The sequence below is a fragment of the Doryrhamphus excisus genome, chromosome 15, assembly GCF_030265055.1.
Source record: "Doryrhamphus excisus isolate RoL2022-K1 chromosome 15, RoL_Dexc_1.0, whole genome shotgun sequence".
Classification (NCBI taxonomy): domain Eukaryota; kingdom Metazoa; phylum Chordata; class Actinopteri; order Syngnathiformes; family Syngnathidae; genus Doryrhamphus; species Doryrhamphus excisus.
Genome location: NC_080480.1, coordinates 3,338,403 through 3,363,604, shown reverse-complemented (window position 1 = coordinate 3,363,604; position 25,202 = coordinate 3,338,403). Strand labels below are relative to the sequence as shown.

The following is a 25,202-nucleotide window of genomic DNA, read 5'->3' as shown; positions in this document are numbered from 1 at the left end:
ACCTGCTTTAGTGACCGGCCCTCCATGGCAGGAGTTTGACACCCCTTGAAAGTGAGCATCAAAATGTCAAGAATCGCGTGTTTGATTTTAAGTTTAAGACTTTCAAAAGTCAAAATATGTACCAAGACTGGCTTTCCATCTTTGAACGAGGTAGGACTGCTGAATTGCTTCAGCAATATATCAATATTTCTCCACCCATTTTTTATTTTAATTAAGCATTATTAATATTAACACGTTTTTTGGTTACCATAACATTGAGAATTGATTCATATTTTCTGGTTAAGAATCTTAAGTAAGTCCAAAATACGTAAGTCCAAATTAGCATTTTATTAGCCTGCTAATACATGAAAACAGGAAGTGGAAGTCAGCTCCGTCGCCTGTCTATGATGTCATCAGCACTTGCCTCCGTGGTTCATTGCTAACAGAACAAATGTTAAAGCGGGTTTTTATAACTTTACATCCGTAAAACAGTATTAATTTCTGTTTTGTTTCTCGTCTTCTTTATAAAATATGCTTCAACTTTATTTTGGGTTATTTTACAGCTGTGAGAGTTTTTTAATTCAAGAAATAACTCGTGGCAAAACAGGAAAAGGGTGTCCGTGTTGATCTAACAGCCCCATCTGGTCTTCAATGAAGGTAAAAGTAACCTTAAATGTTCATTTATCATTATACGTATTTCACATTTTCGGCATTTAAAATTATAAAGCTATAAAAAGGGTTTTGTGTTCACATAGTTGGTTTATTGAACGGATTAATTAGATTTATATTATTTCTTATGAGAACAAGGTTTAATTAAATACATAAATCACGTGCTTCCAAATCGCATGTCTAAAAAAGGATAGGATCTGTCTGCTTCTTCCGACTCCATTTTTGACATTTTGAAAGTGAATTGAATCGAAGCTCAATCTTTTATCCCTTTAAATTACTTATGATATATTTACAATTTGGTTACAATCCATCCCTGGCAATAGGAATATGTATTTTTAGTGTTATTTTTTTAGGAACTCAGGAAGAAAAACAGACCCTGGCGGAGTGATCGTCAACACCGCGGAAGGATACCGTAAGCCGCAACGCGAACTGCTTAACATCACAGCACCGCGGCCAGCGCCATTTTGCCTGTCACAGGAACACAACCGTAGCATTCCAGGACACCAATCTTTTTGCCGAAATGGCAGTGTGAAAGTGTGCAGCGACCTTGCAGCCTCCAACAAAACAGTGCATCCAACCAGTGCACTGAGTCACTTCTAATTCAGCGAAAATGTCGTAAGTATACCTTTTAAAATAATTTCTTCGTTGAGTCAGTTGGGCCTAGCGACTTCTTCTTAATGTGAAATATGCGTGATTTTGTCTTTTTAAACAGCGTTAATATAAAAGTGTATTCGAACTGCTGTCAAAATACAAAATTAACTGACGTAACTCGATGTATTTATAAGCTTTGTGTGTTTAAATGTTGTCTTAATGGCGCCGTATCGTTAACTCATATTCGCTTTATGTACCTGGTAGTTTATTTAGTTTATATAAGTAAGTCTTTTGTTGAAATGACCGCTTTTTAATGGCAACGTGGCACTCGAACAAGGTGGTTTCCACTTGTCAAAATGGCGTCGTGGCGTGGTCGCCATTGGGGGAGGGGAACTCTTTGACCTTTTATTGGAGGCGGATTGACGTCACAGTCATGAGACTAACTTGAACCACGTGACATGCAGTTCTCTCTTTAGCCTCACGGGGGCACTGTCGGCCTATTGTAATTGTATAACAGCACAGCAAATGCCATTACATGTCTTTTTATTGGTATTTTTATAATTAATAAAAATGCTTAATTTACCAAATTTCCTCCTTTATTCCCAGGTCCCACGTGGAAACCCTCAGCACTGCTGCACGCGACAGCATAAAAGAGTTCGTCGGCCTCAGAGCACTGTCACGCACTCCATTTGTGACCAACAACAGCCACTATGACCACGATGATGACAAACTCACAGTTTGGCCTGGAAGACATGGAGGCCCTACTATGGGAGCCTTCCTCTCCCATGGCTGACGCCATGGGCTCAGTTGTTCTTCACTCCGACCTCGAGGACCATCACAAAGGAGGAGGACCAGCCTCTGTGGATGGAATGGCAGCCCCGGTGTCACCTTTTAACTCTTCATCTCCGTCTTCTTCCGCTTCTCCCCTGACGTTCTATTCTCCTCCACACTCGCCCCCGGTTGTCCAGGGGAAATCTGGGATTTCATCTGAGATGCTCCCCTGGTTGGCTAACCCTGGTCAGTTAAGAGATGCTGAGGTGGTCTCAGGCGATAGAAAAGGTAAATTATGAAACCATGTCGGCCATTTTAAGCTTATTTATCCTTTGAAGCCGCATCAAAGTGACGAAGAACCACATTTTTTTAACGTGATGGTTTTTAATCCTCAGATGACATGTTTGGTGATCTGGAGTGGATGGCCGAAAGGGTGGATCTGAGCGACTTTGACCTGGATTCTCTGATAGGTTCCTGCAGCCCACATGATGAGTCTCCAAGCGACCCGGATGACTTCCTGGCCTCCCTTGAGCTCGACTCGCTCCCGGCTCTTTCAAGTCTCGGTTCTACTTTCCCGGCAGATATCCCCCCCGCCGCCGCCGCCGTCATCACAACAGAACCGCTGTCCCACAGTGATGTTCCCTTCCACGCCGCGTCCACTCCAGACCCTCAAGCGGAGATTGAAATTAAATCCGAGCCAAGCTCCGCTGCCTCCCCGACTGCGTGTAGTCCAGATCCTCAAGCGGAGTTTGAAATAAAGTCCGAGTCGAGCTCATCCGCCTCCCCTGCTTACACCCTGGACCTGGGCAGCGAAGTGGACGTCCCCATGAGTGAGATGAACCCAGCGGCGGTGGTTCCTCAGGTCCAGAGGGTTGTGATCTCCCTTTCGCCTACCAGAATCGTCCTCCTCCTAGCTCCTAAAGATGACGCAGGGAACCCCGGCGCCGCATCCACTCGGTGCGACGATAATAATTCTCCTCCGCCGCGGTCCTCCAGAAACCGCCCATACCCCGACCCCAAACGCAAAGAAATCCCGCCTTTATCCAAAACCAAGTCATTCCCAAGTTCATGTACAAACGAAAGAGTAGCATCGAAGGCGCCAAAGAACAAGAAAGAGAAGAAGATGGAGCAGAATAAGACGGCAGCGACTCGGTACCGGCAGAAGAAGCGCGCCGAGCAGGACGCCCTCCTCACGGAGCACGGCGTGCTGGAGAGGAAGAACGTGGAGCTGAAAGAGAAGGCGGAGTCCATGGCCAGAGAGATCGAGTACCTCAAGGAGCTCATGGAGGAAGTCCGTACGGCGAGGTTAAAGAGCGGCCCCTAGTGGTTGAGGACTGCGGATGTAAATGTATTATGGAGAGTTGGAGCCATTTTCAGCTGGGCTTGTTTTCATCTGATGTATTATGTCATTTGTGCACATTATATCCCGGTTCTACTGACAGCGCACTTAAGTATCATTTAGAACATTGCTATCATAATTAGAATAATCAACACAAGCAAGCACAGCTCAAAATAAACATTTATTGCATGTTTGTACATTTTTATTTCATGTTTTAACTGTGTACTAATCATGTATAAGGTTTTAATAAATACTCCCATTATATTTAATTGGTGTCATGTGATCTTGTGTGTGTGGTTCCTAAACATTGACTTTCTGAACTTGAACCAACTTCCGTTAGGACCCTTCAGGCAGCGAGGATGGGAAAAGCTATGCTGACTCCAGTGCTGATCTCTGCAAAGCTTAAATAATACCAAGGAAAAATGTGTACATTCAGCTCACCATTGGTCCTATTTGTGCAAGCTTCAACTCAACTGGTCCCATTTACTTTAATGCAATCTATATTTGGTAAAAGGCCAAGATCAAGGTGGTGCAGAGCAACATGAAGGAGGGACAACTTGGCTCTCATCCTGGAAAGGAGAAAACGCCTTTGTGGGTTCACATGCAATATAGGACATCCATTAAAGCAAACACAAGATCAAACCTCTTGGAAGATTAAGTACATCACCAAATTTGGGTTTTATTCATTTTACAGGGGAAAAATGCAAATTTAATTCATTTAAACTTTACATTTATTAGTACAAATACAAATAAATTTGAGGTGAAAAAATTGCAAATTCATTTAAAATTTACGTTTATTAATACAAATATGAGAGGAAAAATATTTGGGAGGAAAAAATGCATATTTAATTATTTAAAGTTTACATTTATTATTACAAATAAAAATATTTAAGGGGAAAAATGCAAATTTAATTCATTTAAAGTTTACATTTATTAATGCAAATAAAAATATTTGAGGGGAAAAAAAGCAAATTTAACTCATTTAAAGTTTACATTTATTATTACAAATAATATTTAAGGGGAAACATGCCAATTTAATTCATTTAAAGTTTACATATATTAATACAAATAAAAATATCTGAGGGAAAAAAAGCAAATTTAACTCATTTAATGTTTACATTTATTATTACAAATAAAAATAGTTGAGGGGAAAAAATGCAAATTTAATTCATTTAAAGTTTATTAATACAAATAAAAATAGAGTGGAAAAAATGCAAATTTAATTCATTTAAAGTTTACATTTATTAATACAAATAAAAACATTTGAGGGGAATAAAATGCAAATTTAATTATTTAAAAATATTTCTTTACAATATAAATACAATTAAATTAATTAATTAATTAATTAATTAATTAATTATAATTTAACATTTAATTTTTGTAATTTTACATTCTAATATATTATATTATAATATACTTATTTTCAAAGCATACCTTGTGTGTTCCAATGTGAGCTCTTTTTTTTTTTTTATTCAAGACAGAATGTATTTTTGTAAGAATATCACATCAATTACATGAAAACCAAATATACACAACAATATATCCATATCTTTTATTTTATTTTTTATGACAATGAACAAACTGCCGTTGTTGTAATCACCATATTAAGAGGGACGACACAGCAAGTCACGTCACTTTTGGGCTACAGTGAACTTACATAGTGCAAAAAAATATATAAATAAAATAAATATATATAGCTTCCCTAAAAGCGACATAATAACATTAGCTTACAGTGTGAATACAATAGAACCATAGCGGAACTCTCTTTTCCCGTTGAAAGGAATAATTGAAAGTCATGCTTTGGAAGTGGAAAAACAAGATGGAAGCACATAGCCACTAAAGCATGATGGAGGGACTTGTTTGCTACAGGATTTAATGAAAATCAACATTTTACAGCACGACGGATGCATGTCAAATTTATTCTTGCATGTTTTTTTTTTCTCAAATATTCTTGCAGCTGTCGAAGTACAGGGATGTGGACTCATACCGGATATTCAAGCAGACGGAATAAGAAAGAAGGTGAGGTTTTTTTTTTTGTTTTTTTTAGGCACTCATTTATTTCTCTGCATGCAGTGTCCTAACATGCCTCAGATGTATAGATATACAGTATATAGATCTTATCAATTTTTTTTTATAGCGTATTCCTAAAAAAAAACTCGCTAGCCCTACTTGAGCTCCAGTGATTCATGAGGTTATGTGGTTTTTCTGTAGCATGCGGAAGCTTTACAGCGAGGCTGGACTCCCGCCGTCCCGCTTTTTGATATGCTGAGGCACATATAGCGGAATTGAACCTGTCCACACGAGCCAGGTCCACGTTCCTCTACGCAGTCTTTTATTATTAAGAGTCTCTCTTTGTGCACACGTGATCGTATATTTACGACTCAATTTCTTTAATGGACGGGTCATGATTATACCAGCACAAAAGGATCGCAGCCGTGAAGTCGGGTCTTCTGGTTGCTGCAAAACTAAAGCACGTTTATGTTAGGGTGCGTTCACGCTTGTTTGGTTCGGTTAACTGGTTCTATACGAGTTTGGTTCATTTGGTTGAGTCTCAACCTAAACTCTGGTGCAGTTGAACCGAAATAAAAACAGACCAAAAAGGACCAAAGTGTTCAAATGAAAGCAAAAAGTCTTCTAGTTGCTACAAAGTAAAACCTTTGGTTCGGTTAAAACAAACTCTGGTTCTCTACGAGTCGTTTGGTCGAGTGTGAACCTGAACTCTGGTGCAGTTGAACCGAAATAAAAACACTATCCGGACCAAAGTGTTAAAATGAAAGCAAAAAGTCTTCTAGTTGCTACAAAGTAAAACCCTTGGTTCGGTTAAAACTAACTCTGGTTCTCGACAAGTTTGGTTCCTTTGGTCAACTGTGAACCTGAACTCTGGTGCAGTTGAACCGAAATAAAAACCCTATCAGGACCAAAGTGTTAAAATTAATACAAAAAGTCAGTCTTCTAGTTGCTACAAAGTAAAACCTTTGGTTCCGTTAAAACGAACTCTGGTTCTCTACGAGTTTGATTCGTTTGGTCGAGTGTGAACCTGAACTCTGGTGCAGTTGAACCGAAATAAAAACAGACCAAAAAGGACCAAAGTGTTAAAATGAAAACAAAAAGTCTTCTAGTTGCTACAAAGTAAAACCTTTGGTTCGGTTAAAACAAACTCTGGTTCTCTACGAGTTTGGTTCGTTTGGTCGAGTGTGAACCTGAACTCTGGTGCAGTTGAACCGGAATAAAAACACTATCAGGACCAAATTGTTAAAATTAATACAAAAAGTCAGTCTTCTAGTTGCTACAAAGTAAAACCTTTGGTTCGGTTAAACCGAACTCTGGTTCTCGACGAGTTTGGTTTGTTTGGTCGAGTGTGAACCTGAACTCTGGTGCAGTTGAACTGAACTAAAAACTGACCAATAAGAACCAAATTGTTAAAATGAAAGCAAAAAGTCTTCTAGTTGCTACAACGTAGGTAAAACCCTTGGTTCGGTTAAAACAAACTCTGGTTCTGTACAAGTGTCCTTAGTTTGGTCGAGTGTGAACGCTATCAACTGAACCTTGGTGCGGTTCGGTTCACTTAAACTCAAGTATGAATACTACATGAACCAAAAACATGGACTAGTGACAACAAAAAGTCAGTCTTCTAGTTGCTACAAAGTAAAACCCTCAGTTCGGTTCAAACAAACCATGGTTCTCTACGAGTTTGGTTCATTTCGTGCGAACACCCGAACCCTGATGTGGTTTGGTTCACTTGAACTCAAGTGTAAATTGAACCAAAAACACGTACCAGTGTTAAAATGACAACAAAAAGTCAGTCTTCCAGTTGCTACAAAGTAAAACCCTTAGTTCGGTTCAAACAAACCATGGTTCTCTACAAGTTTGCTTCATTTAGTCGAATACAAACGCCATCATCAATCAATGGAACCCTGATGCCGTTCTGTTCACTTGAACTCAAATACGGATGCTAACACGGACCAAAGTGTTTAAACAGGTGCTAGCTAAAGCCTTTGGTTCAGTTCAAACAAACTCTACTGATCTGCGAGTGTGCTTGGTTTGGTCGTTGAATATAAAAACTATAAAAAAATATAAAATAATAATATAAATAATATAAAATAAAAATGCTACATGGTCCAACGTGAAACACGGACTAATGTTAAAATGACAACAAAAAGTCGGTCAACGAAAACGCTTGGTTCGGTTAAAATGGTTTGGTTTTTGTGTGAATGTAATCACCCCCTTCCATTAGACGCTATTAGACAGAATCGTGAAGGTGTGATAATAATAATAATAATAATAACAATAATAATAATAATAATAATACGTAACAGCACCCAACCATAAGCGTGAACGCAACCTTCCAATTAGCATGTGACCCGTCCGTGCCTGCAGCTTTTCGGTCAACGTGCCAGGTTTCTCCCCGGATAGATCATCACTCAACCCTGTCTCCCCGAGTGGAACCAAATAAAATATTCATAAAGGAAACTTTTTTTTTTTTTTAATTCATAATATCACTCCAGATTCATAGTTCTCGTAATAGGTTAGATCAGGTTTCCTGTGGGAATTGCGAACAAACTTCAGATGTGATTCATCGACCGTGTTTTGATGAGGCGTTGGAGGCGAATCTTTTTTATTTCGCCGGGAATCAAAGACTAAAAGTGACAAGAAATGTTCCCAAAAAAAAATTCCGAATGACAACAAGCTGCCTGTCGCTGATAATGTCATCTTAAATAAATCCCTTCATGTTATTAAATGGATTAGACTTCCGATAAACCCTAACAGCGAGGAAGTAAGCCTTTCTGGAAATACCACAAACCGACACCTTTTACTACTCACCGATACCTTTTACTTCCTACAACAGTCTAAAAGGTACATGAGGTTATGTTTGGGTCTACTGGATACTCAAGAATAACAGTAAACATACACACACACACACACACACACACACAGAGAGAGGGAGGGGGCCGCTTGGCTTTCTTCACCTTCATCACTGCACCTGGCAACCTCGACAGTCGTCCTCGGGCTCGGTGTTGTCGGACGAGTAAGAGCTCTCCTCGCTCACTGTCAAACGCAAACACAAATCTTGTTATACAATGTTGATGACAAGGCACAAACACCGCGCGGCTCAATGCGTCAAAGAGATAAAAGGGGGAGAGGCGGGGGGGCGTTTCACAGTGTGTCACAGAGGGATTATATCGACTTGGATATTTTGTCCCGTGCACCAGAATATATACAGAATTTTCTGGACTGTAAGTCGCACAAGGCCAAAAATGCATCATTAGGTCGAAAAAAAAAGTTGCGCGGTGGTTGAATGGTTAGCACGCAGACCTCACAGCTAGGAAACCAGGGTTCAATTCCACCCTCAGCCATCTCTGTGTGTCGTTCTCCCCGTGCATGCGTGGTTTTTCTCCAAAAACATGCTAGGTTAATTAGCGACTCCAAATTGTCCATAGGTATGAATGTGAGTGTGAATGGTTGTTTGTCTATATGTGCCCTGTGATTGGCTGGCCACCAGTCCAGGGTGTACCCCGCCTCTCGCCCCCAAAGACAGCTGGGATGGGCTCCAGCAACCCCACGCGACCCAATCACAGGGCACATATAGACAAACAACCATTCACACTCACATTCATAGTGACTATAGTGACTATAGGGGTGCTACATCATGTCTAGATAGCTCTAATAATATTAAAAAAACACATTTAGAAGGTTCATTCATTCATCCATTTTCTAGCCGCTTATCCTCACGAGGGTCACGCTGGGGGTGCTGGAGCCTATCCCAGCTGTCTTCGGGGGGCGAGAGGCCGGGGTACACCCTGGACTGGTGGCCAGCCAATCACAGGGCACATATAAACAAACAACCATTCACACTCACATTCATACCTATGGACAATTTGGAGTCGCTAATTAACCTAGCATGTTTTTGAAATGTGGGAGGAAACCGGAGTACCCGGAGAAAACCCACGCATGCACGGGGAGAACATGCAAACTCCACACAGAGATGGCCGAGGGTGGAATTGAACTTGTCTCTCCAGCAAAAGAGTTGTGTAATGTTATAAATAATGAATTATAGGAGTGTATAAGTGACTATAGGGGTGCTACTTCATGTCTAGAGAGCTCTAATAATGTAAAAAAAAACACATTTAGAAGGTTCATTCATTCATTCATTTTTTAGCGCTTATCAATCATTATCATTGGACAATTTGGAGTTGCTAATTAACCTAGCATGTTTTTGGAATATGGGAGGAAACCGGAGTAAAATATCCTAATATTATCCAGGATTCCCGTTTTCTAGGCACCAAATTTTGCTCCTAATGAATCCTGGTGGGATTAATAAGCAGAAGAGAAATGACTTACACCACTCGGTCTGCACAGGAAGGAAGGCCTTGTCTCCGTTCTCCCTGATCATCTCCTCAATCTTATCCAGGAGGTTGGAGACACTCCTGTCCTTTCCGGGTGTCTTACTGTCCAGGACGTGGTAATAGTTCCCACAGTACTCAAGCAGTCTCTGCAGTTCCCGACCCCCTCGGAGTATGTGCTCCTCAATGGGCGTGCGCCCCAGCCAGTCGCCGCAACTGAACAGTACCATAGTATGGAGGCAGGCGCCGTCCCCGAAGAGAGTCTCAATATGGGACAGAAGCGTTCTCCTCTTCCTGGCGGTGAGGGAGGAGACCACCGGGAGAACCAGCAGCAACGTGTGTGGTCCGGGTCGCAGGAGCGCGGCGCCGCGTTGCGACTCCTGACGGATGCGTTTCGGCGTACGCCGCACCGAGAACCAGTCCCAGCCTGGGGTGTCCACGATGGTGACACGGCGACCGGATACAAGCGCCTGCCTCCGCAGGCAGAGGTCCGTCTCCTGGCCTGACTCGAAGTACCGACGACCCAGGATGGAGTTCCCAACTGAGCTCTTCCCAACGCCTTTCCACCCCAACAACAGCAACCTCAGTTCTTCTCATGTAGGAACAGAAGAAAGAAAACAATGAAGAAGAAACCTCCTAAACACACCACAGAAGCTTCCTGGTACCTCTTGGAGGTCCTCCGATCATCTGCTCTCTCTGTCTTGCGTGCTCCTCCATCCTCATCCTCTCCTCCTCCAGCGCTCTCCTCGCCTGCTCCTCTTCCAGCAAGATCAACTCGTTCACCTCAAAGTACCAGCCTGCACAAACGTCAACAATCATATAAAAACAGGAAATGTACCGTAGCTTTAAAAATGGTATTTGCCGTCTCAACCAACCTTGGTTGTCGGTGATCATTTCCTCCACCTTTTCCATCAGCTCCGGAACCTGCGTGTTGTCCTCCGTGTCTTTCCAGCTGTTGTCGAAAGCATGGTACCTGCAGGTAGAACATCAGCTTTACTTGTAATACACAGTATACAAGCGTTGGTCTGCAACTAACTAATTATTTTTCGTATCTTGTTTCGATTAATCGTGTAATCAGTTAGCAGTAGAAAATAAATGAATGAATGAGAGTAAAGGTGACTATAGGGGTGCTATATCGTGTCTAGAGGGCTCTAATAATGAGAATAAGCGGTAGAAAATGGATGAATGAATGGGAGTAAAGGTGATTATAGGGGTGCTATATCATGTCTAGAGGGCTCTAATGATGAGGATAAGCTGTAGAAAAGGAATGAGAGTAACAGTGACTATAGGGGTGCTATATCGTGTCTAGAGGGCTCTAATAATGAGGATAAGCGGTAGAAAATGAATGAATGAATGAGAGTCAAGGTGACTATAGGGGTGCTATATCATGTCTAGAGGGCTCTAATAGTGAGGATAAGTGGTAGAAAATGAATGAATGAATGAGATTAAAGGTGACTATAGGGGTGCTATATCATGTTTCGAGGGCTCTAATAATGAGGATAAGCGGTAGAAAATGAATGAATAAATGAAAGTAAAGGTGACTATAGGGGTGCTATTTCATGTCTAGAGGGCTCTAATAATGACAATAAGCGGTAGAAAATGAATGAATGAATGAATGAGAGTAAAGGTGACTTTAGGGGTGCTATATCATGTCTAGAGGGCTCTAATAATGACGATAAGCGGTAGAAAATGAATGAATGAGAGTAAAGGTGACTTTAGGGGTGCTATATCATGTCCAGAGGGCTCTAATAATGAGGATAAGCGGTAGAAAATTAATGAATGAATGGGAGTAAAGGTGATTATAGGGGTGCTATATCATGTCTAGAGGGCTCTAATGATGAGGATAAGCTCTAGAAAATGAATGAGAGTAACGGTGACTATAGGGGTGCTATATCATGTCTAGAGGGCTCTAATAATGAGGATAAGCGGTAGAAAATGAATGAATGAATGAGAGTAAAGGTGACTATAGGGGTGCTATATTATGTCTAGAGGGCTCTAGTAATGAGGATAAGCGGTAGAAAATGAATGAATGATTGAGAGTAAAGGTGACTATAGGGGTGCTATATCATGTCTAGAGGGCTCTAATAATGAGGATAAGCGGTAGAAAATTAATGAATGAATGAGAGTAAAGGTGACTATAGGGGTGCTATGTCATGTCTAGAGGGCTCTAATAATGAGGGGAAGCGGTAGAAAATGAATGAATGAATGAATGAATGAGAGTAAAGGTGACTTTAGGGGTGCTATATCATTTCCAGAGGGCTCTAATAATGAGGATAAGCGGTAGAAAATGAATGAAAGAATGGGAGTAAAGGTGATTATAGGGGTGCTATATCATGTCTAGAGGGCTCTAATGATGAGGATAAGCTGTAGAAAATGAATGAGAGTAACGGTGACTATAGCGGTGCTATATCATGTCGAGAGGGCTCTAATAGTGAGGATAAGCGGTAGAAAATGAATGAATGAATGAGAGTAAATGTGACTTTAGGGGTGCTATATCATGTCTAGAGGGCTCTAATAATGAGAATAACCGGTAGAAAATGAATGAATGAATGAGAGTAAAGGTGACTTTAGGGGTGCTATATCATGTCTAGAGGGCTCTAATATGTTTTCCAATACCTGCTTCCACATCTCTCCACCAGCCACTGGAGGCCCTCGCCGGTGTTAGCGATGTGCTCCTCAATGAAGACCCCCTTCTGCAACTTGTCTACCCCAGTGAAGAGCACCATGGAGTATCTCCAGGTTCCTCCCCCCAAAGCCCCCAGCTGCTCCTCGGCGGCCCTCCTCTCGGTGTCTGTGAAAGGCTGAGTGACGGACACCACAAGGAGGATAGCATGAGGGCCCGGAGGGCACAGGATGGCGCCCATGCAGGGCCCCTCACTGTCCAGGCTGGGCGGCGGCCTCGGCAGGCTCTCCGACTCCGCACCGGTGTTCCCGTTATCATCTGCTTCGGTGTCGTCCTCCGCATCGCTGGGGATGAGCCATGGAGGCGTGTCGACCACCGTTACCCGACGCCCAAAGATCTCCGTCTGACCCACGTTGCTGTGAGTGGTCTCTGTCCCGGCGTCAAAGACCTCCTCGCCCAGGATGGTGTTGGCTGATGAGGTCTTACCAGACTTTGGCCCCCCGAGGATGAGCAGCCGGCGCTCAGGGGGATGGCGGCCCCTTGGGTCCCCTGTTGAAACTAAGAAACATCAGTTGTTTAGACCAGGGGTCTCCAACCTATTCCACAATTGGGAATACTGGGAATACTTCATTCATTTTCTACCACTTATCCTCATGAGGGTCATGGGGGTGAAACCGGAGAAAACATGCAAACTCCACACAGAGATGGCCGAGGGTGGAATCGAACTCGGGTCTCCTAGCTATGTGGCCTGTGTGCTAACCACTAGTCCACCGTGCAGCCCCTGTGAATACTTGAAAATGCTTAATTTAGGCAAAAATATGTTGTTTGTTTTTTATTATATATTATATAAATATTAGCTTATATTGTACTAATCAGAGGCCATATTCAACCCCAAAACAGACCTCACAGCTAGGAGACCAGGGTTCAATTCCACCCTCGGCCATCTCTGTGTGGAGTTTGCATGTTCTCCCCGTGCATGCGTGGGTTTTCTCCGGGTACTCCGGTTTCCTCCCACATTCCAAAAACATGCTAGGTTAATTAGCGACTCCAAATTGTCCATAGGTATGAATGTGAGTGTGAATGGTTGTTTGTCTATATGTCCCCTATGATTGGCTGGCCACCAGTCCAGGGTGTACCCCGGCCTCTCGCTTCAAGACAGCTGGGATAGGCTCCAGCACCCCCCACGCGATCCTCGTGAGGATAAGCGGTAGAAAATGAATGAATGAATGAGAGTAAAGGTGACTATAGGGGTGCTATATCATGTCTAGAGAGCTCTAATAATGAGGATAAGCGGTAGAAAATGAATGAATGAACGAGAGTAAAGGTGACTATAGGGGTGCTATATCATGTCTAGAGGGCTCTAATAATGAGGATAAGCGGTAGAAAATGAATGAATGAGAGTAAAAGTGACTATAGGGGTGCTATATCATGTCTAGAGGGCTCTAATAATGAGGATAAGCGGTAGAAAATGAATGAATGAATGAGAGTAAAGGTGACTTTAGGGATGTTATATCATGTCTAGAGGGCTCTAATAATGAGGATAAGTGGTAGAAAATGAATGAATGAACGAGAGTAAAGGTGACTATAGGGGTGCTATATCACGTCTAGAGGGCTCTAATAATGAGGATAAGCAGTAGAAAATGAATGAATGAACGAGAGTAAAAGTGACTATAGGGGTGCTATATCATGTCTAGAGGGCTCTAATAATGAGGATAAGCGGTAGAAAATGCATGAATGAACGAGAGTAAAGGTGACTTTAGGGGTACTATATCACGTCTAGAGGGCTCTAATAATGAGGATAAGCAGTAGAAAATGAATGAATGAACGAGAGTAAAAGTGACTATAGGGGTGCTATATCATGTCTAGAGGGCTCTAATAATGAGGATAAGCGGTAGAAAATGCATGAATGAACGAGAGTAAAGGTGACTTTAGGGGTGCTATATCATGTCTAGAGGGCTCTAATAATGAGGATAAGCGGTAGAAAATGAATGAATGAACGAGAGTAAAGGTGACTATAGGGGTGCTATATCATGTCTAGAGGGCTCTAATAATGAGGATAAGCGGTAGAAAATGCATGAATGAACGAGAGTAAAGGTGACTTTAGGGGTGCTATATCACGTCTAGAGGGCTCTAATAATGAGGATAAGCAGTAGAAAATGAATGAATGAACGAGAGTAAAAGTGACTATAGGGGTGCTATATCATGTCTAGAGGGCTCTAATAATGAGGATAAGCGGTAGAAAATGCATGAATGAACGAGAGTAAAGGTGACTTTAGGGGTGCTATATCATGTCTAGAGGGCTCTAATAATGAGGATAAGCGGTAGAAAATGAATGAATGAACGAGAGTAAAGGTGACTATAGGGGTGCTATATCATGTCTAGAGGGCTCTAATAATGAGGATAAGCGGTAGAAAATGCATGAATGAACGAGAGTAAAGGTGACTATAGGGGTGCTATATCATGTCTAGAGGGCTCTTTATTGAGTCATCTCATTCATCACCGCCGCTGCTGCTGCTGCTGCTGACGCTCTCCACGTGAGCCGCTAAACACACACGGACGAAAGCAACAGTTTCACGGCATTGAGCATGACGCTGGTGCATGCTGGGAACTCCAACTTCCAGTACAGTGAGTGTGTGCACCAAAGGGACGAGGAGACACACTTACCCGTGTCAGAGGCAGAGGACACAGCAGCCATCTTGTGTGTAGAACCTCTGGCGTTCTCCTCCTCCGCCCCCCTCCTTCTTCTCCTTCTCGCCTCCACGTTGGATTCCTCCTGTCGACCTCTTTCAGGGAGAGGAGCCTGCGATGGATCCTGAGTTGGGTGCAGAAGCCTGAGTGCTCAATTCCTCCCTGACCCTCATTCTACTGCAGCGTAGCTCGCTCTCTGTGGTCTCACCCCTGCCATTCAAACCTCCTCCCCTTTTTTTTTTGGCAATCTTTAACCCCACTATTTTCTGCTCCTTTCTCCCTCTTCCGTGCACTCCTTTTGCTTCATTTATCAATCCATCCGTGCAGCAGCGCTAACAAGAAGATGTCTCATCATTCCTGATGGGAAATGGAGACAACGCTGTTGCTCAGCAGCAGCAGCAGCAGCAGCTTCAGTGGGCACAGGATGCAGACTGCAGCCAGCAGGACAGATGGATAGGCAGAGAAAGAGAGAGAGAGAGAGAGAGAGAGAGAGAGAGAGAAAGAGAGAGAGAGAGAAATGAAGGAGCAAGGAAACACTATTTACAGCTGGATGTATCCTGCAGCTGCCCGCATCAGGCACTGACACAACTTGCAGACACGGATGACGTGGGCAGCATGAATAAATCCTAACAGTGATGTAAAATGCATGCAGTGTGTTTTATGTGTTACATAACACATAAAAGCGTCTAAACATAGCAAATTATGTTATATCTGCATGGACAGCACCGCACTTTCGGCGTGAATTATTTCTGAAGACGGTTTTTTACACTCAATGAATAAAGAAAAACTGTTTAAACTGAGGTTGTGACGTCACTAGAATGCTATGTAGTGTCTTTGTTAGCATGTACTTTTCAGTATTGTAAGACATTATCATTAATTTTAGTCGTATATGTAAGTTATTCGATATTAAAACAAAAAGTGAAGTAAAAGTGTCACCAAAACCGTACCTGTCATAGTTGAATTTGAACATACAACATCGTTTTTTTCCTGTGTTACGCCGATGTTGCCCGAGTGTTGCCGAACGGACCGGAAGCTGTGCTGCTCCAGCAGTACCGGAAAGTATATATTTTAAGTTACAATATTAGAAAAACAGGCGGTGCAAGTAAATAATGTCAACTTATGTCTCCAGGGGAAACCAGGAAGATGATAATTCCATTTCACACAGCACTCAGGCGCACGAGGGGGGAAAAAAAATAAACACAACCGCCGTATCTCGCTACGAATTGTCACAAATCACGCGCCGTATGCAGATGTACAGTGTCGTAAAAACGCACCGCAAAGCTAGTGAAGTGGCCGGCGACGGTGACTTTTTTTCGGGATAAAAACGTGGTAGGGTGTCGCGGTGTGCGAAGTAGAGCATACAAGATCTTTTGTGGACATCATTTTAGCTAAGAATCATGGCAGGAGCTGAAGAATTTATGAAGTATCGTTCCCCGTTAGTGTCAAGGTATGCCAGCAAGGAAATGGCTTACAACTTCAGTGACAAGAAGAAATTCACAACATGGAGAAAGCTGTGGATTTACCTCGCTAAGGCTGAGAAGGTTTGTCCAATAATAATAATAATAGTAATAATAATAATAATATGTAATCATATACTTACTCTTATCCAGTTTTATATATATACGTATTCATGTTTCGACCTTTAAGAAGGCAGCTCAAGTTTCATGCTCTAAATATAGTTTAAACTGACACTGACAGCTACTACCACACAAACATTCTTTATCATATTATCTTCATCTAGAATATATATTTTAAAAAACGTTTTGAAATCTGCTCCATTCAACCGAAACACATTAAATTGTATTCGTATCACGTGACCATACACTGGCGCCAGTGTTATGACTGACGTCTCGTGCTAATCACATTAGCACACATCCACATGGAAATCATCTTTAATATCAACATGACAATGCAAACAAGTGAAAATTTAAGTAAGAACACAATGAGAGAAAAAAATCACCGTGTAAAGTCTTTCTTTTCGACTAAATAAAACTAAAACGACTAATTAATTTCCATTATGTCTGATATCATTTATCCCAAATTCATCACATGTAGCTATTCAATGAAAACCACAATGTCTGATATCATCTATCTCAAATGTGTTCATTTATTACTATTTCTTTAAAGCCACAGTGTCTGATATCACTTATCCCAAATTCATTCATTTCTAACTATTTAATGAAAACCAGTGCCTGATATCATGTATCATTCATTTATTACTATTTAATGAGAACCACAGAGTCTGATATCACTTATCCAGCATTTATTCATGTGTTATCATGTCATGAAAATTAAAAGGAATTGTTTTCCTGATTGGGTAATTTATTAATATTTAATGAAAACCACGGTTTCTGATATCACTTATCCAGCATTTATTCATTTGTTATCATGTCATGAAAATTAAAAGGGATTATTTTCCTGATTGGGTAATTTATTAATATTTAATGAAAACCACAGTTTCTGATATCACTTATCCTGTATTCATTAGGTTGTAGCTATAAAGTGAAGTAACTATAAAATGAAAACCACAGTGTCTGATATCATTTATCCTAAAATTCCTTAATTTATCACTATTTCATGAAAGCCTGCGTCTGATATCATTTATCCCAAATTAATTAATTTGTTACTATTTCATGAAAAACAGTGTCTGATATCATTTATCCTAAAATTCATTCATTTATTACTATTTAATGAAAGCCTGTGTCTGATATCATTTATCCCAAATTAATTTGTTACTATTTCATGAAAACCAGTGTCTGATATCATTTATCCTCAAATTAATTCATTTATGACTATTTAATGGAAACCAGTGTCTGATATCATTTATCCCAAATTAATTCATTTGTCACTATTTCATGAAAAACAGTGTCTGATATCATTTATCCTCAAATTAATTCATTTATGACTATTTAATGGAAACCAGTGTCTGATATCATTTATCCCAAATTAATTCATTTGTTACAATTTCATGAAAACCACAGTGTCTGATATCATTTATCCTAAAATTCATTCATTTATTACTATTTAATGAAAGCCTGTGTCTGATATCATTTATCCCAAATTAATTCATTTGTTACAATTTCATGAAAACCAGTGTCTGACATAATTTATCCTCAAATTAATTCATTTATGACTATTTAATGAAAACCGGTGTCTGATATCATTCATCCCAAATTAATTCATTTGTTACTATTTCATGAAAACCACAGTGTCTGATATCATTGATCCCAAATCCATTCATCTTTTACTATGTAATGAAATCTACAGTGTCTGATATCATTTATCTTGACGCGTCACACTGCACGACCCCTGCCTGTGTGTCACCACTAGGGTCAAGGGTCATTAAACATCTGATAGTTTCTCCCGATGGCTTCTCATTTAAAACGGTCAGTGAGTACAATAGATAGTACTTAATAATAGCTAAGTGGTAACAGACGCTCGCTCACATGCACGCCACCACATGACCCATTACGCTTATTATTATATACGCTGTTTTGCGGTCTTCTGCAGGGGTTTGGGTTTATGCGTGTAAAAATGGCGCGGTGAGAATGTGTCGGTAACAGTATACAGCAGCTTGCCGCTCTAAATGGTGCGGCCAAACTTTGTCGACCTATTTCCTGCCGTGAGATCAAGTCGTTGTGTTGGCCCGGAGACATCATGACTTTTTTTTTTAAAGTGGACGTAGTCATGTAATCTATTTTATCGTCCCACCACATGGTTTCTCCAGTCGAATAAATTCCAATCTAATCAGGATGTTGTCACATGAGGACGTCACATGTCTCTGGGCGGCGTAAATACAACATTCAGTTAGCAGGAATAAGATAAAAAAAATATTAAATAAATTTGTTAAATTTATTACATAAATTATTAAAAAATAATCAGATTAACCCAAGTTTTTAATTTAATTAATCATGAATAATCACCATTTACAAGTATGTCTGAAATTAATAAATTAATTAAATTATTAAAAGGATTTATTTAACAGAAAGATAAATGACAGGGAGGAATATATATACTGTATACTCTATGAGGCGTTCATGTGCACTCGTAATTCTAAGTGTTAGGCGCTTATTGTTATTATTTTTATTCACGTGCCCCTATGGCAATTGGCACGTACTGGCCTACTTCATTACTCGATTATTATAAACAAGCTTCAGATTAAACGATTATCATTATCAAAATTATCAAAATTATCATTTTGTATTTATTGAACATTTTATAGAAGCTGCAAATATTTCGATTTTTTTGTATTATTCAATATTATTTTAACACGATATTCAAGAGACAACTAAAGTGCTCATATTCACTAGTTACCTATAAGAAAGTCAGATTTCTGACTGTCAGCGAATGCACCGCGTGAGAATGAGGAAGTGTTGTTCCGAGTTCTGAACGAAAGGAAATACATATATACATACGAATATGGTTTTGGAATCAATATCAATATAAAGTTATAAAAAAGCGCCAGACTACATTGTGCCTTTATTTATTGTTTATTTTTTATATATATTTATATTTATTTATTGTTTATTTTGTATTTCTATAACGTCACAACTCACGTTGGGATTCAGTTAATGACGCCCTCTTGTGGCTGCTGCCAAGTAGTGCAATCATCATGCCTGTCAATTCTTCATTAGTGCCTCACTGATACACAAACATTTGAGCTACAAATATGAATTAAATTAATTAAATTAATTAAATTAATTAAATATTTATAACTATAAATATAATAAAAAATAATAAATATAACAAACATCAAATTAAATCTTCTACTTCGCCGTCAGGCTTTGGGTCTGCCCATCACAGACGAACAGATCGCGGAGATGGAGAGTCACGCCGAGGACATCGACTTCGCCATGGCAGCGGAGGAGGAACGGAAGCTCAGGCACGACGTCATGGCTCACGTTCACACCTTCGCACACTGCTGCCCCGCCGCCGCCCCCATCATCCACTTGGGCGCTACTTCCTGCTACGTGGGAGACAACACGGTAGCAAAAACACTGTCTCGAAAAAAATATGATGCCATGTGTTCTTACTAAGTTGCTCTTCTACCGCAGGATCTGATTATGCTGCGCGATGGATTCGACATTCTTTTACCCAAGGTGAGACTCAGCTGCAAACATGTTCACCCATCCGGGCGATGCAATCAGCAGAATTAATTAACAGCTTTTAATTGCTGGGTCTCAGATGTTCCTTGTTCATTTTTTTTAATTTACAGCTAGCCAGAGTCATCGACAGATTGGCTAACTTCGCCGAGAAATATTCGCACCTTCCCACGCTCGGCTTCACGCACTACCAGTAAAGTCTCTTCCTTGTTTTTTTTTTCCTCGCCGTGTGCCGTTTTATTTCTAAACCCCGCCTTTTCTTCTTCTTCTTCAACTTTTACCCGTTTTTGCAGGCCGGCTCAGTTGACAACGGTTGGGAAGCGAGCGTGCTTGTGGCTGCAGGACTTGGTCATGGATATGAGGAACCTTCAACGTGCACGTGATGACCTGCGTTTCCGCGGGGTGAAGGGGACCACCGGTACTCAAGCTAGTTTCCTGCAACTCTTCCAAGGAGACCACGACAAGGTAAACCAGTGTTTTTCAAGCTTTTTTGAGCCACGGGACGTTTTTTTTACATTGGCAAACATCACTAAGTTGCCACACCATCTTTACACCACGGACACTCGACAGTAGCCATGTTTACATGAGGAGTTTTTCCTCTTTCCGAATGACTTTTCCGGAAACAATGGTATACATGGAAAGGAATATTCCAATCTCTTGTCTACATGCGTCGCTATAATCAACCAGAATAAGTCAATGGGGCATGCCCAGTAAAACGTAAACACCAACATCACGTGATACCGACTTCCCCGAGTTGTTCTTTCACTTGTTGGAATAATTCCGTATTGCCAGTTTTTCGTTTGTCCAGTCTTGAAATTTAGTTTGAATTAAAAAACAATTGCTGGCCTCCATTTTTAAAACTGAAGAACGTCTGGAGCTGCGTTTTACGTCATTTCTGAGCATGCGATATGATAAATTTAACCAGGAAAGGATCAAATTCAAGCTTGCTAATATTTTATAATTCAACTCGGTACATGTTTTTATATAGATATATATTTTCTTTTGACTTATGGACTTGTGAATGGCGTATAGAAGGGTTTAGATTCTGTTCCACAGATGGCGCTAATGCACACTGCTTGCCAACCGCCAATAAAGTACAGAAGAAGAAGAAGAACGCACCCTGACAACTTTCCGTTTGAGCGGCTACTAGATAACTCAGTCGGATTAGGGAAAAGGAATATTCCACCCCCTGTTAATCCGATGATATATTCATTCGGATTGGCACTATTCTTTCGGAATGAGGCGTATACAAAGGTTAAATTCTTTGAGCAAATAAACCAAATGCAATTGGAATATTTGGGTCCATGTATACGTGGCTATTGACATAATATTTGCAAATGATGATTAATAAATGTTAATTATAAAAAGTGATATTGGATAATTCCTCACCTTTCTGCCACCAGGTAGAAGACCTGGACAGGTTGGTTACTGAGATGGCCGGCTTCAAAAAGTAAGGCCTCAGCATTAATAACAATAAACATATAACTGTTAAAACAATGATTAATGTATAATTTGTGCTCCACAGAGCCTACCTGGTGACCGGACAAACATACAGCCGCAAAGTGGACATAGACAGTCTAGCCAGCCTTGCTAGTCTAGGCGCCACAGTCCACAAGGTAAGATTTAATTTGATATTTGTTATTCATATTTTTATATTGATTTAATTCATATTTGTAGCTCAAATGTTTGTGTATCAGTGAGGCACTAATGGAAGAATTGAGAGGCATGATGGATTGCACTACTTGGCAGCAGCCACAAGAGGGCGTCATTAACTGAATCCCAGCGGAGTTGTGACGTTATAGAAATTCAAAATAAACAATAAATAAATATAAAAAAATATAAAAATAAACAATAAATAAAGGCACAATGTAGTCTGGCGCTCTTTTATAACTTTATATTGATATTCCAAAACCATGTTCGTATGTATATATGTATTTCCCTCCGTTCAGAACTCGGAACAACACTTCCTCATTCTCACGCGGTGCATTCGCTGACAGACAAAAATCGAAATATTTGCAGCATCTTTAAAATGTTCAATAAATACAATATGATAATTTACTTAATCGTTTAATCTGAAGCTTGTTGTTTATAATAATCGAGTAATGAAGTAGGCCAGTACGTGTCAATTGCCATAGGGGCACGGGAATAAAAATAAAAACAAAACACTCAGAATTACGAGTGCGCATGAACGCCTTGGCAGCAGCCACAAGACGGCGTCATTAACTGAATCCCAGCGGAGTTGTGACGTTATAGAAATTCAAAATAAACAATAAATAAATGTAAAAAAATATATAAATTAAACAATAAATAAAGGCACAATGTAGTCTGGCGCTAGTAGAGAAATGCCGCCCCCTGGTGGTCTCAATACATCTGTGCACCCATCCGCTTTTTTTTCCACTGCAGATTTGTACTGACATCCGCTTGCTGGCTAACTTGAAGGAGATTGAGGAGCCTTTTGAGAAAGAACAGATCGGTACGTTCTATATCTTCATTACCAATTCGATCACGAATTACTCATTTGGAACTAATATAAATATCGCAACCTCTTGGTAGGTTCTAGCGCCATGCCGTACAAGAGGAACCCCATGCGTGCCGAGCGATGCTGCAGCCTCGCTCGCCACCTGGTGGCGCTGATGACCGACCCGCTGCAGACGGCGTCGGTGCAGTGGCTGGAGAGGACGCTGGACGACAGCGCCAACAGGTCAGCCTCTGGAGCCCCTTGCAAGAGATAAATGCTAAATGTGTGCGTAGAGTTGCACAACACTTACATATAACTGATGGATAAATACTGGGATAAAAACGTAAGAAACCACATATAGTTGGTGGGTAGACAAATTATTTTTTTTTCAGATTAAAATGAACAAAGCATTATTAGAGCCCTGTAGACATGACAAAATACGACTATAGTCACATTTATACTTTTTTTATTATATATTGCGCAACTGCAGGGTCTTGAGACATGCTAACTCGCAAACTAGAGAGCTAGCGACCTAAACGGTAGCCTTCAAGTTATTTCCTTTAAACTTAAATAGCCAAAAACTTACCACTTCCACACAGATAGGGAGGATAACTATTAACAGTTATTTAACCTTTAACATGAACATTAATCAAATGTAATAATTTTTTTCTGGGTACATGATACCATACAGCATCCATATCAAACTAACATTAGACTAGTGTCCTGCGGGCCACATTTGGCCCGCGGGCTGCGTGTTTAAGACCCCCTGCTGTAGATGATCTAAGGCTAGCATCCGACACTAAAACCATGCCATGAGCTTACCGTAATTGTAATTAAAACCACCTAAGTCGTCATTCCTCAGCATCACAAATGAACAGCCTTGTCATTTTTTTTATCACACACTTTGTCAGCCTCTCTCGTTTTTTTTGTTTTTTTTGTTTTTTTGTTTTAGCTATTTATCTTGAGCTATCCTTTTTAACACCATGCTTTCGAAACCTGTTGCGGATAGTGGACGGTTTCGAACTTCCTGAAGCTGCACTCTATGCATCGTGGGAAATTTAAATTGTTAGCTATAAATTAGCCATACTAGAGTAGGGTTCAAAGTACTCATAATAACTGATTTTTTTTTTCAGTGACGATTTTTTTTTTATTATTATTATTATTAGTAGTAGTAGTTGCAGTAATAGTACGTGGAAGAGCAGGTCTCAAACACGCGGCCCGCGGGCCAAATGTGGCCCGCAGGTCACTAGTTTGAGGCCCCTGCTGTAGATGATCTAAGACTAGCATCCAACACTTACCGTAATTGTAATTAAAACCACTTAAGTCGTCATTCTTCAGCATCACAAATGAACAGCCTTGTCATTTTTTTCATCACACACTTTGTCAGCCTCTCTCGTTGTTTTTTTTTTTTTGTGTTAGCTATTTATCTTGAGCTATCCTTTTTAACACCATGCTTTCGAAACCTGTTGTGGATAGTGGACGGTTCCGAACTTCCTGAAGCTGCACTCTATACATCGTGGGAAATTTAAATTGTTAGCTATAAATTAGCCACAGTAGAGTAGGGTTCAAAGTACTCATAATAACTGATTTTTTTTTTCAGTGACGATTTTTTTGATTTTTTTGATTATTATTATTGTTAGTAGTAGTAGTAGTTGCAGTAATAGTACTTGGAAGAACAGTCATTGTGTTCCAGCATGCCCATAAATGCCCATTTCCGTATATACTGTACATTCATGTAAGGGTTAACCGGGTCTCTAATATGAATAGGAGGATCTCCCTGCCAGAGTCCTTCCTCACTGCTGACATCATCCTGAGCACTCTCCAGAACATCACTGAAGGTCTGGTGGTCTACCCCAAAGTCATTGAACGTCACATCCGCCATGAGCTGCCCTTCATGGCCACGGAGAACATCATCATGGCCATGGTGAAGGCTGGAGGCAACAGACAGGTACATCATCCCTGACATCATCGCATAGAGAAACCGTCTTCATGCACAAACTGTCAATCTTAAAACGTAGGACTGCCACGAGAAGATCCGCGTCCTCTCCCAGGAGGCGGCGGCCGTCGTCAAACAGGAAGGCGGCGACAACGACCTTCTGGCAAGGGTCCAAGCCGATTCTTACTTCGCTCCTATTTTGGGGCAACTTGATGCGCTACTGGACCCCAAGACCTTCATCGGCCGTGCTCCTCAGCAGGTATTCAACCGAACTAGAACCTCCATTTTATGATACGTATTGTCCGATCTCTGTAATGATTGTTCTCCAGGTGGCGAGATTCCTCTCAGAGGAGGTGCGCCCTCTGCTGGAGCCTTACAACTCCAAAATGGATGTCAAGATCGAGCTCGAGCTCTAACACAACTCAAATGGAATACTTCCGTCCGTCCGTCCGTCCGTACGTATGTACCCAATACCGTGTGTCACTCATAACGCCGTTTTTGAGACACAAGCGGCACCACGGTAAATACAAATACTTTTTAATAGAAAAGAAAACATCATGACTGAATTGTTTCACTTATTTCCACCTGCTGTTGTAAAAGAGAAATAGCATCAGGAATTATTATGGTGACTTAATTATGTGGAAAATGACTTTCACCATTAAAATTGAGCAAATGATCAATATGACCCCTTGGAGTTGTCTTCTG

General features: G+C 40.8%; 3 protein-coding genes across 6 annotated transcripts; 2 read left to right on the top strand and 1 right to left on the bottom strand.

Moving 5' to 3' along the window:
- The first annotated feature begins 10 nt into the window (after positions 1-10).
- Positions 11-3,618, top strand: atf4b (activating transcription factor 4b). Of its 3 annotated transcripts, none has more exons than XM_058050332.1 (5): positions 24-150; positions 543-636; positions 1,002-1,263; positions 1,846-2,298; positions 2,406-3,618. In XM_058050332.1, the coding sequence occupies exons 4-5, from the start codon at positions 1,950-1,952 to the stop codon at positions 3,332-3,334; spliced, it is 1,278 nt and encodes a 425-aa protein (XP_057906315.1). In that variant the 5' UTR covers positions 24-150; positions 543-636; positions 1,002-1,263; positions 1,846-1,949; the 3' UTR covers positions 3,335-3,618. The 3 variants fall into 3 exon arrangements, with proteins under 3 accessions (XP_057906317.1, XP_057906315.1, XP_057906316.1); XM_058050333.1 differs by having other exon boundaries at positions 988-1,263; XM_058050334.1 differs by lacking the exon at positions 543-636 and having other exon boundaries at positions 11-150.
- A 4,174-nt stretch (positions 3,619-7,792) lies between these two features.
- si:dkey-110g7.8 (GTPase IMAP family member 8) lies at positions 7,793-16,619 on the bottom strand. Of its 2 annotated transcripts, none has more exons than XM_058050328.1 (7): positions 16,602-16,619; positions 14,978-15,432; positions 12,307-12,871; positions 10,566-10,663; positions 10,356-10,487; positions 9,689-10,279; positions 7,793-8,395 (listed from the first exon to the last, which is right to left on the bottom strand). In XM_058050328.1, exons 2-7 carry the CDS (start codon positions 15,006-15,008, stop codon positions 8,322-8,324), a joined length of 1,491 nt encoding a protein of 496 aa, XP_057906311.1. In that variant the 5' UTR covers positions 15,009-15,432; positions 16,602-16,619; the 3' UTR covers positions 7,793-8,321. The 2 variants fall into 2 exon arrangements, with proteins under 2 accessions (XP_057906311.1, XP_057906310.1); XM_058050327.1 differs by lacking the exon at positions 16,602-16,619 and adding an exon at positions 15,949-16,194.
- On the top strand, positions 16,252-25,177 carry adsl (adenylosuccinate lyase). Its single transcript, XM_058050330.1, has 12 exons — positions 16,252-16,542; positions 19,783-19,986; positions 20,056-20,100; positions 20,217-20,296; positions 20,397-20,568; positions 21,507-21,553; positions 21,629-21,719; positions 22,507-22,576; positions 22,657-22,804; positions 24,329-24,509; positions 24,580-24,756; positions 24,827-25,177. Exons 1-12 carry the CDS (start codon positions 16,399-16,401, stop codon positions 24,911-24,913), a joined length of 1,446 nt encoding a protein of 481 aa, XP_057906313.1. The 5' UTR covers positions 16,252-16,398; the 3' UTR covers positions 24,914-25,177.
- The last annotated feature ends 25 nt before the right edge of the window (positions 25,178-25,202 follow it).

Coding starts and splice junctions, on each gene's coding strand:
- atf4b (XM_058050334.1), top strand. CDS start 1,950: ATGACCACGATGATGACAAACTCACAGTTTGGCCTGGAAGACATGGAG. Junction 2,299..2,405: donor GGTCTCAGGCGATAGAAAAG/GTAAATTATGAA, acceptor TTTAATCCTCAG/ATGACATGTTTGGTGATCTG.
- si:dkey-110g7.8 (XM_058050328.1), bottom strand. CDS start 15,008: ATGGCTGCTGTGTCCTCTGCCTCTGACACGG. Junction 12,872..14,977: donor GTCCTCTGCCTCTGACACGG/GTAAGTGTGTCT, acceptor GATGTTTCTTAG/TTTCAACAGGGGACCCAAGG. Junction 10,488..10,565: donor AATGATCACCGACAACCAAG/GTTGGTTGAGAC, acceptor ACGTTTGTGCAG/GCTGGTACTTTGAGGTGAAC.
- adsl (XM_058050330.1), top strand. CDS start 16,399: ATGGCAGGAGCTGAAGAATTTATGAAGTATCGTTCCCCGTTAGTGTCA. Junction 19,987..20,055: donor GCTACGTGGGAGACAACACG/GTAGCAAAAACA, acceptor CTTCTACCGCAG/GATCTGATTATGCTGCGCGA. Junction 20,101..20,216: donor TCGACATTCTTTTACCCAAG/GTGAGACTCAGC, acceptor TTTAATTTACAG/CTAGCCAGAGTCATCGACAG.